General features: G+C 47.5%; 2 protein-coding genes and 2 non-coding genes across 6 annotated transcripts; all 4 read left to right on the top strand.

The window, feature by feature from the left end:
- Positions 1 to 419: 419 nt before the first annotated feature.
- On the top strand, positions 420 to 5,380 carry RPL21 (ribosomal protein L21). 2 transcript variants are annotated; one of them, XM_030475740.2, is made up of 6 exons: positions 420 to 547; positions 1,673 to 1,751; positions 2,318 to 2,379; positions 3,491 to 3,603; positions 4,245 to 4,395; positions 5,243 to 5,380. In XM_030475740.2, the coding sequence occupies exons 2-6, from the start codon at positions 1,685 to 1,687 to the stop codon at positions 5,330 to 5,332; spliced, it is 483 nt and encodes a 160-aa protein (XP_030331600.1). In that variant the 5' UTR covers positions 420 to 547; positions 1,673 to 1,684; the 3' UTR covers positions 5,333 to 5,380. The 2 variants fall into 2 exon arrangements, with proteins under 2 accessions (XP_030331600.1, XP_030331601.1); XM_030475741.2 differs by having other exon boundaries at positions 494 to 581.
- Positions 3,204 to 3,278, top strand: LOC115604622. Its single transcript, XR_003990346.1, has one exon. It is a non-coding gene; the product is annotated as a small nucleolar RNA SNORD102 (small nucleolar RNA).
- LOC115604634 lies at positions 3,663 to 3,795 on the top strand. The gene has a single exon (XR_003990357.1). It is a non-coding gene; the product is annotated as a small nucleolar RNA SNORA27 (small nucleolar RNA).
- Positions 5,381 to 5,485: 105 nt separating the features above from the next.
- Positions 5,486 to 12,279, top strand: RASL11A (RAS like family 11 member A). 2 transcript variants are annotated; one of them, XM_030475739.1, is made up of 4 exons: positions 5,486 to 10,891; positions 10,982 to 11,038; positions 11,111 to 11,190; positions 11,378 to 12,279. In XM_030475739.1, exons 1-4 carry the CDS (start codon positions 10,771 to 10,773, stop codon positions 11,828 to 11,830), a joined length of 711 nt encoding a protein of 236 aa, XP_030331599.1. In that variant the 5' UTR covers positions 5,486 to 10,770; the 3' UTR covers positions 11,831 to 12,279. The 2 variants fall into 2 exon arrangements, with proteins under 2 accessions (XP_030331599.1, XP_030331598.1); XM_030475738.1 differs by having other exon boundaries at positions 5,486 to 11,038.
- The last annotated feature ends 2,855 nt before the right edge of the window (positions 12,280 to 15,134 follow it).

The following is a 15,134-nucleotide window of genomic DNA, read 5'->3' as shown; positions in this document are numbered from 1 at the left end:
AATAAGGTCTCCCCGGAGCCTTCTCTTCTCCAGGCTGAACAACCCCAACTCTCTCAGCCTGCCTGCACAGGAGAGGTGCTCCAGCCCTCGGAGCATCTTCGTGGCCTCCTCTGGACTCTTTAATGTGTACTTCTCTAATGTTGTTGGCTTCTTACAGTTAACATTATCAAACCTAATACCTTATGGACAGCGGGCCAGCCACCCCAACACAGCACTCACTGCTCGGGACCCCTGGCAGACACCTCTTCCCTGCCACTCCGCTGTCCACCCCTCATAGCCCCGTCTCACGGCCATGACAAAGCCGACATCTGTCCCTGCTTTAGCGAGAGGGTCAAACCCCAGCGGGGCAGACTCGTGTTTGTCTGTCAGAACCCTCACCCCGGCGCTGCCCGCAGCGAGCTCACCTCCCGCAGGCAGGCGGCAGGCGCCTTGCCGGCCTTTCGCTCAGGCGTGGCTGGGGCAGCCCCGCCAAGGCCCCGCTGTTAAGTGCGGCCGCGGCGCCGCCTCTTTCCTTTCGTCCCGGGCCGCCATTTTGTAGGCACGCACGGTGAGGTTCGCCGGGTCGCGGTTGCCAGCCCCAGGTGCCCCCGCGGCTCCGGGAAGGCGGCCGTGCCGCGCTGCGCAGCCGGTGGTGGGGCCGAGTGGCCGCTGGCTCCAGCTGGGGCGGCGTGGCCTTGCTGTGGTGGGGGCCTGAGGGAGCGAGGGGGCCGCGGCCTGTAGGGCGCGGGCCGGGCCGGGAGGCTGTGGAGGGACGGGGCGAAAGGAGGCGCCGCTGGGGCCAGCGGCGGTGCAGGTGCCGGGGAGCGGGGCTCCGGCGGGCCCGGCCCTGCGCAGCCCGGGCAGCTGCGGCGGCCTCCCGGCGTAGGCCTCGGAACGGGAACCGCCGGGTGCGGCGCGGCTCGGCCTTCGCTGGGGGGCCAGGTGGCGGGTGTCCCGTCCGCTTGCGGCGTGTGCGCGCCGTGTGCCAGATTAAACAGCGGCCGTAAATCACAGAATCACAGACTGGCTTGGGTTGGAAAGGACCTTAAAATCATCTAGGTCCAACCCTCCTGCCATGGGCAGGAACCATGCCGTGTGGATACCGTGTGAGGAGAGGCTGAGGGAACTGGACTTAGTCCACCAGGAGCAGAGGTGTCTTTGGGGGCACCTAATAGCCCCGTGAGCAAGATAGGCGCATGTGGCAGAAGGCACGTATGTCACAGGCATGGTGGTTGGCAGGGGCATGAGGCAGAAGCATGAGGCAAATGGCTTGAGGCAAAATGAGAAGCTCACACTGGGTATACAGGGAAAGTTTTAAATCATGAGAAAGGCTTCCAAACAGGCTGCCCAGGGAAGCTGCGCAGTAGTCTTGACATCCTTGAAGAGTTCCGAGGCCTGACTGGACAAACCCCTCTGCAGTCTGGTCTGCTCATAGTAGACCTTGCTTTAAGTAGAAGGTTGAGCTAGGTATCTTGCTAACATCCATTCTAACCTGAGTTACCCTGTGGTCCTATAAATACTGTTTTCTGTTGATTTTTAAGCTAATGGTATTGCTTGAACAGACCCAGGAATTTGGAAGTGGTGTCATTCTGAATAGGCTTAAATTCTTGATTTTTCTGAAATGTCTGAAAATGCTGTCAGTCACATTTTTAGTCAGCTACTGGTTCTGAATAATTTGCATTCATTTTTACAGTAATAAGCCAAAATGACGAACACGAAGGGAAAGAGGAGGGGGACGCGTTACATGTTCTCAAGGCCATTTCGCAAGCATGGTGAGTATACCTTATAGTAAGAACACTGCCTGGTAGATGTCAACAGTCCCTACGTAGCATTTGTAAAACAATTGTTTGTGGCAAAGGATTTCTGACAATTTGGGCTAAAAACTGCTGAATGATACGCAAGTAAACTCTCAGCTTTTGCAGCTTATACGTTGGGTTCTGATTGCTTGACAGTAGTAACAAGACTGATTCTGTCAGTGCTTGAGAATTAATTTGAAGGTGAAGAAAATATTTCAAGAGTTAAAACATACAGTTTTTTGCTTCTTAGCAATGTGCAGTGAGAACAGCTGTGTTCACAACTAGGTGGTAAATAGTTTAATGCCTTTCCAGCTTCTGCATTAGGAGTGAGATTAAAGCTGTATTTTTTTTCTGAGTTAGTTGGATTTTTTTAAATTGGGAGTATGTGAAGAGGTAATTCTTGCTTTTAAAAAATGGTTTGATTTCTCAGTGTTAGGTTTTTTAAATTGAGTTTATATTTGAAGTATTGTCTCACACTCATTTTTGTGTGTGTGTGTGAAATTGTGGGCTTCATAAGTATCCAAATCTGTGTCTTTTAACAGGAGTTGTCCCTCTGGCTACCTATATGCGCATCTACAAGAAGGGTGATATAGTTGATATCAAGGTACTTTCTACAATGCTATGTAACTAAAAGCTAAAGCAGTGTAATTCTTTTCAGTCTCCAGTTTCTCGAGGCGGTCTTTTGTTTTTCTTGTTACTTGGGTCATATACAAGTGCTTACTACTCACTTTTGAAGCAATACTGGAACAACAGCGCTGCTGAACTGGAAGTAACACTTCAGTGTCACATGCGGGTTTATGTAGGGTTTTATTTTTGTGTATATATTTATATGTAAAAAAAATACATTTGGCTGTGCTCTGTTACTCCTGTGTGCAGCTGAAAAACGTGAGTGGAAGGTGCCATATCTAATACTGGGATTGCTGTATGGTGCCTACTAGTGCTACCTTGAAAGGAACCCCCGCCGCCGTTTTAGTAGATGTTCTATTTTGCCTGACTTGCAGCTGCTACTCAAAAGAGCCATAGTTTATGGTGGTGTAGCTGATAGTTATGTCTGTGACCCTGTATTGTTGTAGGACTGTGCTTAAAATAGGTATGTACAGGGGAGGTCATTACGAAGCCACATTAAAACTAGAAACCAGGAAATAAATGTAAGGATACATCCAAGTACATTAATACAGGGAAAAAGTGAAGCAACATTTTCTGTTGCTTTTCTGTGACTTGTCCTTTAAAATCCACAGTACCTTCAAAGTTAAGTTGTAGTGAATCTGAAAGCCTTTCACCAAGGATTCCTACTTTGTTGAATCCTTTTATTTCATTTGAAACGCGGAGTTTTAACAATCACACAGGAGATGGTGTGTAATTTGCTTGCTTTTTGTTTGAGTCTTTGAGACCTGCACTGTTCAAAATTAACACTTCTTGGTGTGCTGGAGCTTGATGATGATTGTCTCATGTGATTGCTTGCTGAAAGCAAACTGATCAATCATTTCACCGACACTGAAAGCAACCAGAATTGTCACAGCAAAATTTGGTAGTCTTCAGATACAGAATGCATGGCTATGAATTCTAACATACAAATAAAATGTGAGTACTTTTAAATCAGTCTCAAGTAATTTGAAATCTGTACTTCTGAAAGAAAAGTCCTTGATGGTACTTTTATTTTTTTCCCCTTCCCCAAGTTAAAGTTTACACTTTATTCTTGTTCTACCTCTTAACAGGGTATGGGTACTGTTCAAAAAGGTATGCCCCACAAGTGTTACCACGGCAAGACTGGAAGGGTATATAATGTTACTCAGCATGCTGTGGGCATTATTGTTAACAAGCAGGTCAAGTAAGTACTGAAATTCTGCTTCACGAAGCTTTCTATTTAGGAAAGTTGATCTGTAATTGCACCCTCCTTTCACTTTGCCAGTTAGACAGCTATTGTCTTGATTGGTCATTCAAGGTGGGTAAAGTGTATATCCTTTTTATAACCCAAGCAAGTGATGCTCATTTGACTTGGATCCTGTCAGAGGAAACAGTTTTTATTGAGCAGCGCTTAAAGTGACATTGCCTAACGGAGCCTTTCAGCCAAATCTCACATTGGTACTGAAGCCCTTTTTAAGTATTAGCTTGTAGCTCTGTTCACTGGATTTTGTACCGCTTAGTCAGAAAAGGACAAGTTGGTTTTTTTCCAGGAACTGGCCTGGAGTACAGTGGTAACACAGTTCTTTGTATGCTACAAGGTTAAAACTACATGTTCTCCACAATCTTAATCCAAAATTGTCAGCACATTGGTATATATTAATAAGCTTTCAGTTACCTAAGTTATATCTGGGTTGCATCGGCAGCAGTATATTTTGAGTGATTGCTTGTTAAAGAAGAACTATCTGTAATTTTGCTTTCAGAGATACTCCTGTAAGGGCCATAAAACTAGCTTTGTAGTGGCCTTTTTTTCAAGTGCAGTAGATTAAAACTGATTTCCTTTCTTAGGGGCAAAATTCTTGCCAAGAGAATCAACGTGCGTATTGAGCATATTAAACATTCCAAGAGCAGAGACAGCTTTCTGCAGCGTGTGAAGGAGAATGAAAGGAAGAAAAAGGAAGCAAAAGAAAAAGGCATTTGGGTTCAACTGAAACGCCAGGTAATATTTTTGTTGTAGTTGACACATTGTTGATTCCATTCACAAAAAGCCCCCAAACAACTAGAACCAAACCAGTTGAGTAAAATGTTGTCTTCTTCCAAAACAACAATGCTGTGCTGCAAACTGAGCTCGCTCTTTGTGTCTTTCAAAGACAAACTTTCCCCAAAAAACCCACCCATTCTGAAAAACGCATGTCTATGGCAGATTGTGTGGAAGTGTTTGTTGCTTCCACCCTTACTTCCTGCAAAAGGACTGTGAACCCAAGTTACTTTCTGGGGTCTTTCTGTTAGAGTGGCAGCATGCAGCGTGCCAGCCTCTGAGCTGTCTGATATGTTTGGTGCCTGAACAGACCTGTGCTCTTCCTGGGTGGAAATGGCAGCCTTGGCTGTGAACAAAGGGACAGGTGCTTCCTGTTCTGCTGCTGACCTGCAGCAGAAGCTTTGGCTGATTTCTAGGATCAGTGTTGACTTTTGTTTAGTTCACTTTAGCTGCAACAATTTCTGTTGTAACCCTCAAGAAAACAATAGCTTGACTTCAGAGAGCAAGGTAACAGTTGTTGCTTCTGGAACCGCAGGGTACATCACTTCATGTTGGTTTGGATTAGTAAATTGCAGATGGGAAAGTGTAGGGTTTTGCATTCAGCAGTGAAAGTCAAGCACACTTCCTAGCAGATAATTTTTTTTTTACTGCTGTTCTTTGAGGTAAATTGCAAAGACACTGTGAATGGTAAAATCACTGTAATGTCTATGTAACAGTGTGTTAAGTGGTAGTCAAAATGAGTTTTCTGTAAGGTTGCTTCTGAGTTTTAGTGCCATGAGTTTGGTTTCTTTTTTTTCTTTGTTTACAGCCTGCTCCACCAAGAGAAGCACACTTTGTGAGGACTAATGGCAAAGATCCAGAGCTGCTGGAGCCAATTCCCTATGAATTCATGGCATAATGCATGTTTAAAAGAAGTAAATTAAAGATCTGGTTTTGGACAAGTGTATGTGATTGTAGCTGATTCCTTTAGGGTTCTTTTTTTTTTCTAACAAATGCTTTAGAAACCTTTTGTTTTACTGAAGTTTGTTTATGCAGCTTGCTTTACATGGTGCTTGGTCATTTTCATCATCTGCAGCTTTTGCTTATCAGTATAGTCATTCATAAGGGACTATAAATCCTGGCAACACTGAAACTTGCTAAAGCTTAGTGATGATCATGAGGCAATATGAGAGAACGTGGAGTATCTCACCAGTAAACTAAGGACATGTACGAAGAATTGTACAGTGTCACTGGAAAGTTTAATTTTTTTGTGGGAAAAGGGATAACAGGCTTCAGATTCCATTGATAGAAGCTTTTGGTTAAGGGGCCTCAGATTAATACCAAAGAATTGTGGAAACAGTTTTTGAAAGCAACCTCTTGAGAAGTGGCTGCGGGCAGATTTTGGTGTTTCACCACTGTAACCTGTGAAAAAAGGATTTTTTAGAACACCCCAGGCCAATAAGCATAATATGAAATGATAGTAGTTTAGAAAAAAGGCTTTAATTCCAAAACCGCCAGGCTTTGTGGTTTGATTTTTATGATTTTAATTGGCTGTCATAGCTGAACATTGCATTTTGTATGTTTATTGCTGATCTGTTGAATCTAAACTTTTCCCTGGATGTTCTAACTTGTTCCTCTCATCCCACTGATCTGTTGATACTTTCTTCACAAAAACCCAGCGTTAAAGTGGAAGAAATCTTCAGCTAACCAGTGCTATTTTTGTGAGCATTGTTTGAAACTGTGAAGAGTACTAAAGAAACTGCTGAAGGTAACCTGCTTGGTTAGCTTTGAAAGTGCATAAACTCAAGCTTTACTGTGTTACAGATACGGATAAATAATATTTTATCTGTTTAAGTGTGATGTAAGGCATTGCTTTAGCTACCACTAATGTCTACATGTAGAGTAACATTAGAGAAGCTAGTGACTTCAAGCCCTTTGTAGGTATTGACTGCTGAAAATTGATGAATAGGCAGTTGCAGGACAGCTGGTAAGTTTGGGAGAGAATGAGGTTTGCTTTTGCGCTTAATTCTGAAGTGCCCTAAGCAGAAGTATCAGACTGTACAGGTTGTGTATAGATTAAGGGATTAATGCCTGCTTGCACTTACCTACCATTCAATTGTGAGTGTTCCCATTCTTATGCAGTGTAGCTTTTGTACGTTGAATTCGTTGGCTTAGCCTGGTATTTCAGGGTGACAGGCTTTAGGTACTGGCTGCTCAGAGTCCCAGTGAGCAGATGCTGTGTTTGAAGTTTCTCCAAGCTCCCATCTCAGAAGATAGAACAGGCAGTATAGTTGGAATGACTTTGGAATTGCCTTGAAGATGATGGAACAAAGCTTTCTGTTAGCAGACTGATACGTGATGCTGGTAGTGTCTTTTGACACCATATGTATTGGACATGAAGTGCACCACCATCTCCTGAAGGAAGGTTGATGAATCTTAACTTCCATTGTCACAGTTTATGCACTTAGCTTTTATGACTAGGTGGGGTCTTGTTGGAGCAGCTATATCTGTACACTGAGCCTTAGACCTTTACCATCTTCTTTGGCTTGCCAGTTTCCACAGCAATTTAAAATCCCTATTTGGCTCACAAGGTAAGCATCATTTTCCATTAGGAAAGGAGGAATTAAGTGGGAGGCTTCACTGGGTATGATCTTCGGTGATGGTGTTCTTATGTTTTCTTCACATTCATGCTTGTGTAAGTTATTTTGGTTCTGTGTTTGGTTTGTACTTAACTGTCAGGATTGCAGTGGATTAGCTATAGCATCATGATGGGATGGTTAACAGAAACTCTAAGTGGTGGGTAGTCATAAACTTCTGACTTTATTTTCAACAATTTGGAATAATAAGACTAGGCAGCACGCTGGGATCTCATTTAAGAGCTATACTTCCAGAGACACTGTGCATTGCAACAGTTCTCAATCTGTTTACTGTCAGTGTTTTTAAAGTCACTATGCCAACAGTAGATGCTCATAAATGTGTTTAGAAGTTGTGTGTGGGCTGGGAGGAGAAGGAGGGAATGCTTTCCTTGGTCAGAGTTCCCAGAAATGACTGAAAATGAAGTTGGGTTTGTACAGGAAGAGAGTAGCCTTTTTTGGGGGTGAGGGGGTGGGGGGTGGTGTTTGAAAGCAGAACAAATTAGCTACAGGTTAACCTGTCTTGGGTTTATAGACACTACCTGTTAGTCGCTCTCAGGTGCAGTGGTAGTTTTCCTGGTAGTCTCAGGTTTGCAGAAGCACAGCCCAGGTATTTACAGGTCTTGGTGTCTGCTGTTTAAGTTTGCTGGCCATGTGCTCAGCTGCTCTGTTTCTGCACAGTCGTGACAAAAGGTGGAGATCTGTGAGTTGAGAAAAGTTGTGGAAGAACTGCCTGTCAGTCATGAGCTAGTGCCTAAATTGAAATGTGTCTTTGTTGATTGAAGAAAACAGTTTTAAGTGTGTGCAGAGCTTGCAGAAGATGCAGGAGGGGAATGAGTGATTTTGGCAGTTCAGCCTCTGCCCCTTGGGTGGAGGAAGCATTTTCTTATGGTGTTTGGAGTTGCAGGTTCCTCTCCCCTTCGGCTTGCTCTGGAAGGGGTTTTACACACTAAACCCATTAGCTGTAGCAGGTTGGCTACACCCCTGTTCTGAGTCTGTGCCTGGAAAGCAAAGCCTTGCAGTGGGCCTGCCAGCTGCAGGGAAGGTGTTTCCACACTGCGACACTTGAATTTTGTTTCATTCCATGATACTTTGAATCTGGAGAACTGTTGTGAAATGTGCAAAGCTCCAGGTTTCCCATATAACTGGACACACATTGAGCTGGTAGAATTCTAGAATCCCTAATTCAAAAGTCAATTTCACAGAAGTTCAGTATTAATGTTGCTTGTCTTCCAGCCCCCTTCTGGTACAGAGGCTTCATTATCCCAGAGCTGGTGCACAGGCTGTCCCTATACAACATGTGCAAGGATGAAGTGCTTATGGATTAGCACAAGCTGTTACGCTTCAGTGTAGCGCTTTGTCTCCATTCCTCGGAGCCCAATTAGGAGGTGGCGGCTGAGCTGTCAGCTCCTAACCAGGTTTTACTGCCTTGGACTTTGCAGCTGGTTTCCTGCCAAAGGCCCTGCCAAGTATCTCCTGTTGTGTCTTGGAGAAGAAGCAAGGAAGCCTTTTGAGCTGTCAGCTTCGTCTGTTTTAGCCTATCACTGACACCAAGATCCGAGGCTCCCCGAGGGCTGTGCAGGCCGTTAGTGCTAATGCTGTGCCTGGCCAGGAAGGTCAGTGAAAGGGCAGAAAGGACTGGGGAGGAGGAACCATGCCCGTGCAGAGGGGCTGCAGGCTGAGGACCCCAGGAGGAAGCAGTTGAAGTGTGTATGCCTGAGCAGGGTGAGGGATGTGCAGACACCTTCAGCCCCATTCCTTGGGGGAGAAGGCAGGTAAGCAGCTGCCATGAGGATATACAAACAACTCATGCTTTTGTAATCTTCTGTTGTGTTTATCAGATAGAGGAAACAGTCTTGAGGACAGCTAATCTGAGCCCCAACTGCTTCAACCTACTGAGCTGCCCCTGTGGCACCAGTTAGATGGTGTTGGAGAGACTGACAGCCCATTGATCCTCGGAAGTCAGTTCCTTTGCAGGGTGTCCTGCCTGTGTTTGCATGCTGTCATCTCTCTGCTTGACCATCAGTGTTTGCCCTTTGGGGGTGCTCTCAGCAGGAGGTGAGGCAGCATGCCCAGAAGCGGGGAGCTCCTCGAGTTTTGGAATGGTGGTTGTTTAATACTGCTGCATTCACAGCTCAGCACCTGGGAGTCACCTGCCTGGCACGGACTCATTTTGGTGGCGTTCTTCCAGGGGCAAGTTAAATGTCTTCCAATAGCTCCTTTGTAAAGAAATGTATAGAAACAGTCTGTGTTGGCACAGTGAGCAAGGCCAGAGCAAGGCTCCATGGCAATGGGAGCAGATGACAACAGCACCAACCTCTGGAAGCCAAAAGCTTTTAGGGATAAAAGAGAAACCTTGTTTACAAAAATAAAAGAACTCGTTGGCATGATGGGAAGTAGAAATTTTAGAGGCAATCAGTTTTGCAGGTTAAAAGTGAACTTGATGTTACCTCGTGGGAAGCAGGGAGCAGTTCCTCCCCATCCTTGTCCCCACAGTGCCAAGGGTTTTTGGTTCAGGAACACCTTCACTCCGGTAGAGGAGAGCTGACAGCATTCCTTGTTGTGAATTTTCATGTCACTGGAGGGACTGGAGTGAGGATGTCAGAAGCAGCACACAGCAGATAGGGAGAAAGTAAGAGGGAGGACAAGAGGAAAGTGAGGAAAACCATGACTTATCATTGCATGAATCTTTGGGAGCTGTGTTGAAGGGTGAAGGTGACTGCATGCAGCCCCAGCGCGCAGCCCTGCTCAGCTGCCCACGGGTGTCCTGGGTTACAAGTGCTGCCCTGGCCATCAGCCCACAGTGGCTCCATCCCTGCGTGGTGACAGGCTCTGAGGCCACAGACCCATCCTGCTCCTTTCCAGTGCTGGTCTGCCATGCTCCTCCGTGTCGTTTCCTGCTGGCTTGTGTTACATATCTGCCTGATAAAAATAAAGCAGCCCCTGAATGGATTATTTTGTAAACACACACTTGCAAAGCAGTGTGCTGCAGAAGTGGTTTTGCAGGAGCCAAGGGCAACAGTTTGCAGAGAGGGAAGCATCCACGCAGCTGCTGGCAGGTTTGAGGCTCGTGGTGGAGCCCCTCTCTTCTCTGAAACTTTCTTCCACTTTAAAAACCTGAAGGGCCTAATCCAGACCTCGAGGCCCTGTGCACTGCTCTGGTTTCAGGGCTATCTGTTGCTTGAACCAGAGTCTGGGATTTCAACACTCACTGTGGAGGGATGTGTCCAGGTATGGGAAACAGAATAATCTGGAGTAATATAAAGAATAAATCACTTCATCCTGACTCACGTCTCCCGCTGCAGGGAGGGTGCAAGAAGCCGCAGCCTGTTGCAGTGGCTGGGGCGCGGAGGTGCACCCTCCCCAACACGTGAGACTGATGCTGCCGCCCGCCTGCCCCGGGCGAGGGCGATGCGCGGCGGGATGCTGCGCTGCCGGCCCCAAACCGGGGCGCAGGTCGCACGGCCGGACCGGGCTGTCCCCGCGCCCGGGGAACAGGGGCGGAAGGGGCAGCGGTGCCACGGAGTGGGCAGCGAGCGGGGCTACAGCTGGGGAGGACTGCGCGGGTTGGGCGGTGCGGCGGGGGGCGGTACAGCCGAGGGGCGGACCCGCGCACGGCGCTGCCGCCGGAGCCTTTAAGAGCCGGCGGCGGCCGCCCGCGCCGAGCGCTGCCTGACGGGCTGAGCCGAAAGGGGCCGAGCGGAATCGCCGGGCTGCCCCTCCGATGCGCCTGCCGAGCATGTCCCAGCCTTTCCTGCTGGCGCCCATCGCCGAGTGCGCCCCGGGGCTGCCCAGCCCCCAGGTCCGCCTGGCAGTGCTGGGTGCCCGCGGCGTCGGCAAGAGCGGTAAGTGCAGGGGGACTGCCTGTCCGTCCCCCCTCTCCCTTCCCCTGCCCGCCCGTCCATCCCGCCTAACGTGGCCGCTCTGTGTTTCAGCGATGATCGTGCGGTTCCTGACGAAGCGGTTCATCGGGGACTACGAGCCCAACACAGGTGAGGCGGCGGCGGGCGGCGGGTGCGGGATCCCGGTGCCGCGGGTGGTGCCTGACGCTCTCTGCTCCCCAGGCAGCCTCTACTCCCGGCTGGTCCGTCTGGAGGGCGACCACGTTGCCGTGCAGATCCAGGACACGCCGGGCTGCATCCAGGTACGAGCCGCTCTTCTCTGCCCCATGAAGGCTCAGCTTCTGAGCCCCAGTTTCTTACAAGGCCAGGCTTGGTCTCCTAAGACAGAGCTCAGGCTTCCCTTTGGACCTGTTTAACGGTGCCACATATGATACAGGCTTTATGCTTTCACTGCCTGATGCCAAATTTGTGCTGTCTGTTGTACCGCAGATGCAGGAGGACTGTGTGCAGGTGCTGGATGCCCTGTCCCGGTGCGTGAAGTGGGCAGAGGGCTTCCTCCTGGTCTACTCCATCACAGACTACAGCAGCTACCAGACAGTCCGGCCCCTCTACCAGCACATACGCAAGGTCCACCCGGATGCCAGGACCCCCATCATTATCGTGGGGAACAAAGCAGACCTCCTCCACGCCCGGCAAGTGCAGGCGAAGGAGGGACTACAGCTGGCGAATGAACTGGGCAGCCTGTTCTTGGAGATCTCCACAAGTGACGACTCCCAAGGTGTCTACGATGTTTTCCAGTACCTGTGCAAGGAGCTCAGCAAACTACAGCATGCCAGCAGCACAGACAGGAGGCGGTCATCCATCATCCCTCGGCCCAAATCTCCCAATATGCAAGATCTAAAGAGACGTTTCAAACAGGCTTTGTCTTCCAAAGTTAAATAAACCCCTCTGGTGAGATCCTGTGTGACCCGATAGACCTTATTTTTGTAAACTAGTTAATAAAAATCTTTATTTTTGTACTAACACCAGCAGTATGGAAGTAAGTATGTTGAAGCTTGTGATTTCCTTGCCATTCTCTCTTGTTTGACTGGTTGGGTTATTTTTACATTAAAAAAAAAAAAAAAAAAAGAAGCTGCATAGCAACTGAATAGAGGTAGTTGGAGAAGGGGATTTTTGCCAGGAGGGTTTGGTTCCATTTCTGTTTTGGACTCGGGTTTGCTGTTTTACATTGCTCAAATGACTTTTGGGGGGCCTCAGTTTCCTGTTTGCAGAATGGAAATGATAATAATGTAACTCTCAGCTGCCTTTATAAACTGTTTGGAAAGCCTTTGATGGAAAGCTTGATATGGAGAGGGGGGAAAAAAAGCTCTATTAAACATGAAAACATAAAACTGTCTGTAAGAGTTCTGATTCTCACAGGATCGCTTTCCTCCCTCAGAACTGCTGTTTTGCCTGCACCCGTAACCGCCTGAATGATGATAAGCTGTTAGGAATGAGCTCCAATTTCTGATGTGCTTTAGAGTAATTTATGCCACAGAATTAATCTCTTGAGCCCCCAGCATTCAACAGGAGGGTAGAGTTTCTCCTACAGATTACCACGGGACAAAGTGCTGAGCAATCCGCAGCAGAGGAGTGTGTGGGATGGCTGTTGCTTTCTCTGGAGATGTGTGATAGGAAGGACAGATGCGTAGGCTCCCTTAACAGAAAATAGCAGAAAATAGCTACTTTTGAAAGGAATCGCATCTTTATGTTCCCCAGAGCAATTTTGTAGCCATTGGAAACAGGTTAGATGTTTTACTCTCATTTTACATAAGCTCTAAACCAAACTAGAATGATTTTTATTAACTGCTTGCTGGATGTTTGAGCATAGAATGTGGGTTTTGCACTTCAAATGTGCCTCTGAAGTATGTGCACAGTGTTGGTAAAAAAATAAAGCTGTGCTCTGTGCTGAGTAGAAAGTGTGGAAGTGGAGTAATCTGTACAGGAGAAAATACTCTGTTCCCGTTAAAGCACAACTCCAGTAAGATTTTACTTTGGTCTTAAGCTATGAGATAAAAAAAATACCATTTTCTTCTTTCCCTTTGCTAGGAAAGGCAGGTAGCTGCTGTGTAAGGGATGCTGCTGTGCCTTGCAGTTAGTGGGGTGTTTCTGATCCCTGGGACTTGAAGCTTTCTGGAACAACCCCACTACTGATGTCCAGATGAAAGTCTCCCTGATGGTGATAATTGAGGAAATGGTGACCGGGCAAGTTAAGGATGATGCTCAGTGAGGAAGCATCAGAGGCCCGTGTTAGTATTGGTTAGGGGTGCGGGATGCTAGCAGGACTGCCCCCCATCCAGGTCCACATGCACAACATCACTCAGGCGCATTACATGTGTATCTCCTCCCTGAAAGCCCTGTGCTGCCCTACCAAAGGGAATGGGAGAGCTGAAGGGAGACAGCTCCAGACCTGCGGGAACAGACTGAAACTGGGACCAAAACCTTTGAGTTTGTTCATGGAAGTTCCAAAACATGGTGATGGCTGGGACAAATCAAAATACTGTTTAAAACACGTTTTAAATATTTCTTTTCTGTGAGAGCTGCTGTGCCAGGCCCAGGATTCTGGGCAGGAAGAGGGGATTGATGGTAATGAGCACATCCCTGGCAAACTTGAACTCACCACACTGGCCATAAATTCACAGGGAAATCTGAAGGGGAGCTGAAAAATCACAAGTGGGATATTTATGCAGCATTTCACTGTCCTGAAATCAGGGATAACAAGAGAAATTGCTGCTGTGATAGGGTTTCGGTTGTTTTTCAAACTGTAGCTTTTGCCTTTGGAAATGACAAATCTCAATTTCCTACTCATGTATTCAGTACAGAGTTTCACCAAATTGCTAAAGGTATCTAGCTCATTCATGGGCACAAAATATGCTAAAGGGACAGGTAATGTGTACTGAACCTGTCTGCATCTCAAAGGTCCTCAAAGGCCAGGTGAAAGACAGCGTTAGGCACTGACCTGTGGCAAAGCAGGAGCTTAGGGCCCTGCCATGGTAGAGGGGGACAGTTTGGGCAGAAGCAAGAGGGTAAATACAGTCATTTGCCCTATCTCTACAGGGGATATCTCACAGAGATATCTCCTATATCTCTGTGGGGAGAACCTACGTAACTAGGTTCTCGTTATGTAGGCACCCACATTTAGGTGGAGGCACAAACCCTCCCATCCCCTCCCCACACTTCCCATGCTGTTGGGCTGGTTTGGCCACATGTCGGGAGCAGGATGAGGCCTCTTGGGGATGTAATGAGGAATCTTGCTGGCTAGAGCACAGCCATGGCAGGGAGGGAGAGTTGCTCTGACCTGCCTCCAGTCTAAGGCAGCAGCTGAGCTGCGTTGTTCTGGATAATGCTTTCGGGTACAGGTACATAAATCATGCATTTAAGCTGTTTGTCAGAATTTGACCCAGTAGCACAGATTTACCTTGCCCAGAAGTTTTCAGCCCTTATGACCCTGAGCTGATGGGCAAAGCACAGGAGGAGCCCGCTGGCTCCCAGCTCATTTTGCCCCAGCATTTTCTTTTTGGTAAGTAAGTGGACAAAGAGGGTCACACTGAGGTAGGAAGGGAAAATCATCTCTCCAGTGCTAGTAGAGGAGCTCCAAAGCCTTGTTTCTCTTGGGCCATGGCCACTCACACCCTCTCTTCTGTGTTCTTGCCATCACCAATCTCTAAGTCCTTCACCTGGAGGCAATGGTGGCTTCAGGAAGGTAAGTAGGGCATGGCCTGGCTTTTCTCCTTGATCAGAGGAAAATATGTGTCTGCCTCCTTCCTCCCACACCTCTGTTGTGAAAGAGAATGGCAGCAATTTCCCCTGACAAGACGGGTGAGTGGGTTCTCAGAAGCAGGGACGTGTGCGGCATCACGCACTATTGTGGCTGCTACTACATCAGCATCTCCCCCCTGTTGGGCTATTTTGTCTAGTTATCTCTGCTGAGATCATCCAGTAGTGCTTTAAGACTTCATGAATTTTAAAGTAGCAGCTGCCATCAACCTGTTCTGCACTTCATTTCAGGAGCAGCAGATTCCTAGACAGAGATAGGGATGTTTTCTTCAAAAGGCATTTCACATGTCGTGCTTTCCACCCTGCTCAAGCAGCCTGGACCTAGGCTGCTTCCTTGTTGCCTCTTGACCTGGACTTGGCTATCAGCACATGTGATGGTCAGTGGCGCTGTATTCGTATGGTTTGTTTGGATGAAGGACCTTGGACAAGA

This window comes from Strigops habroptila, chromosome 2, assembly GCF_004027225.2.
Source record: "Strigops habroptila isolate Jane chromosome 2, bStrHab1.2.pri, whole genome shotgun sequence".
In the NCBI taxonomy this organism is placed as follows: Eukaryota; Metazoa; Chordata; class Aves; order Psittaciformes; family Psittacidae; genus Strigops; species Strigops habroptila.
Note: the sequence above shows the minus strand (reverse complement) of the source record. Positions and strands in the feature narration are given on the sequence as shown.

What these genes read in the sequence shown, in the direction of transcription:
- RASL11A (XM_030475738.1), top strand. Translation starts at nt 10,771, where the DNA reads ATGCGCCTGCCGAGCATGTCCCAGCCTTTCCTGCTGGCGCCCATCGCC. An exon ending in GGACTACGAGCCCAACACAG is followed by an intron (nt 11,039 to 11,110) that starts GTGAGGCGGCGG and finishes TCTGCTCCCCAG; the next exon opens with GCAGCCTCTACTCCCGGCTG. An exon ending in ACACGCCGGGCTGCATCCAG is followed by an intron (nt 11,191 to 11,377) that starts GTACGAGCCGCT and finishes GTTGTACCGCAG; the next exon opens with ATGCAGGAGGACTGTGTGCA.
- RPL21 (XM_030475740.2), top strand. Translation starts at nt 1,685, where the DNA reads ATGACGAACACGAAGGGAAAGAGGAGGGGGACGCGTTACATGTTCTCA. An exon ending in ATTGTTAACAAGCAGGTCAA is followed by an intron (nt 3,604 to 4,244) that starts GTAAGTACTGAA and finishes TTCCTTTCTTAG; the next exon opens with GGGCAAAATTCTTGCCAAGA. An exon ending in GGGTTCAACTGAAACGCCAG is followed by an intron (nt 4,396 to 5,242) that starts GTAATATTTTTG and finishes CTTTGTTTACAG; the next exon opens with CCTGCTCCACCAAGAGAAGC.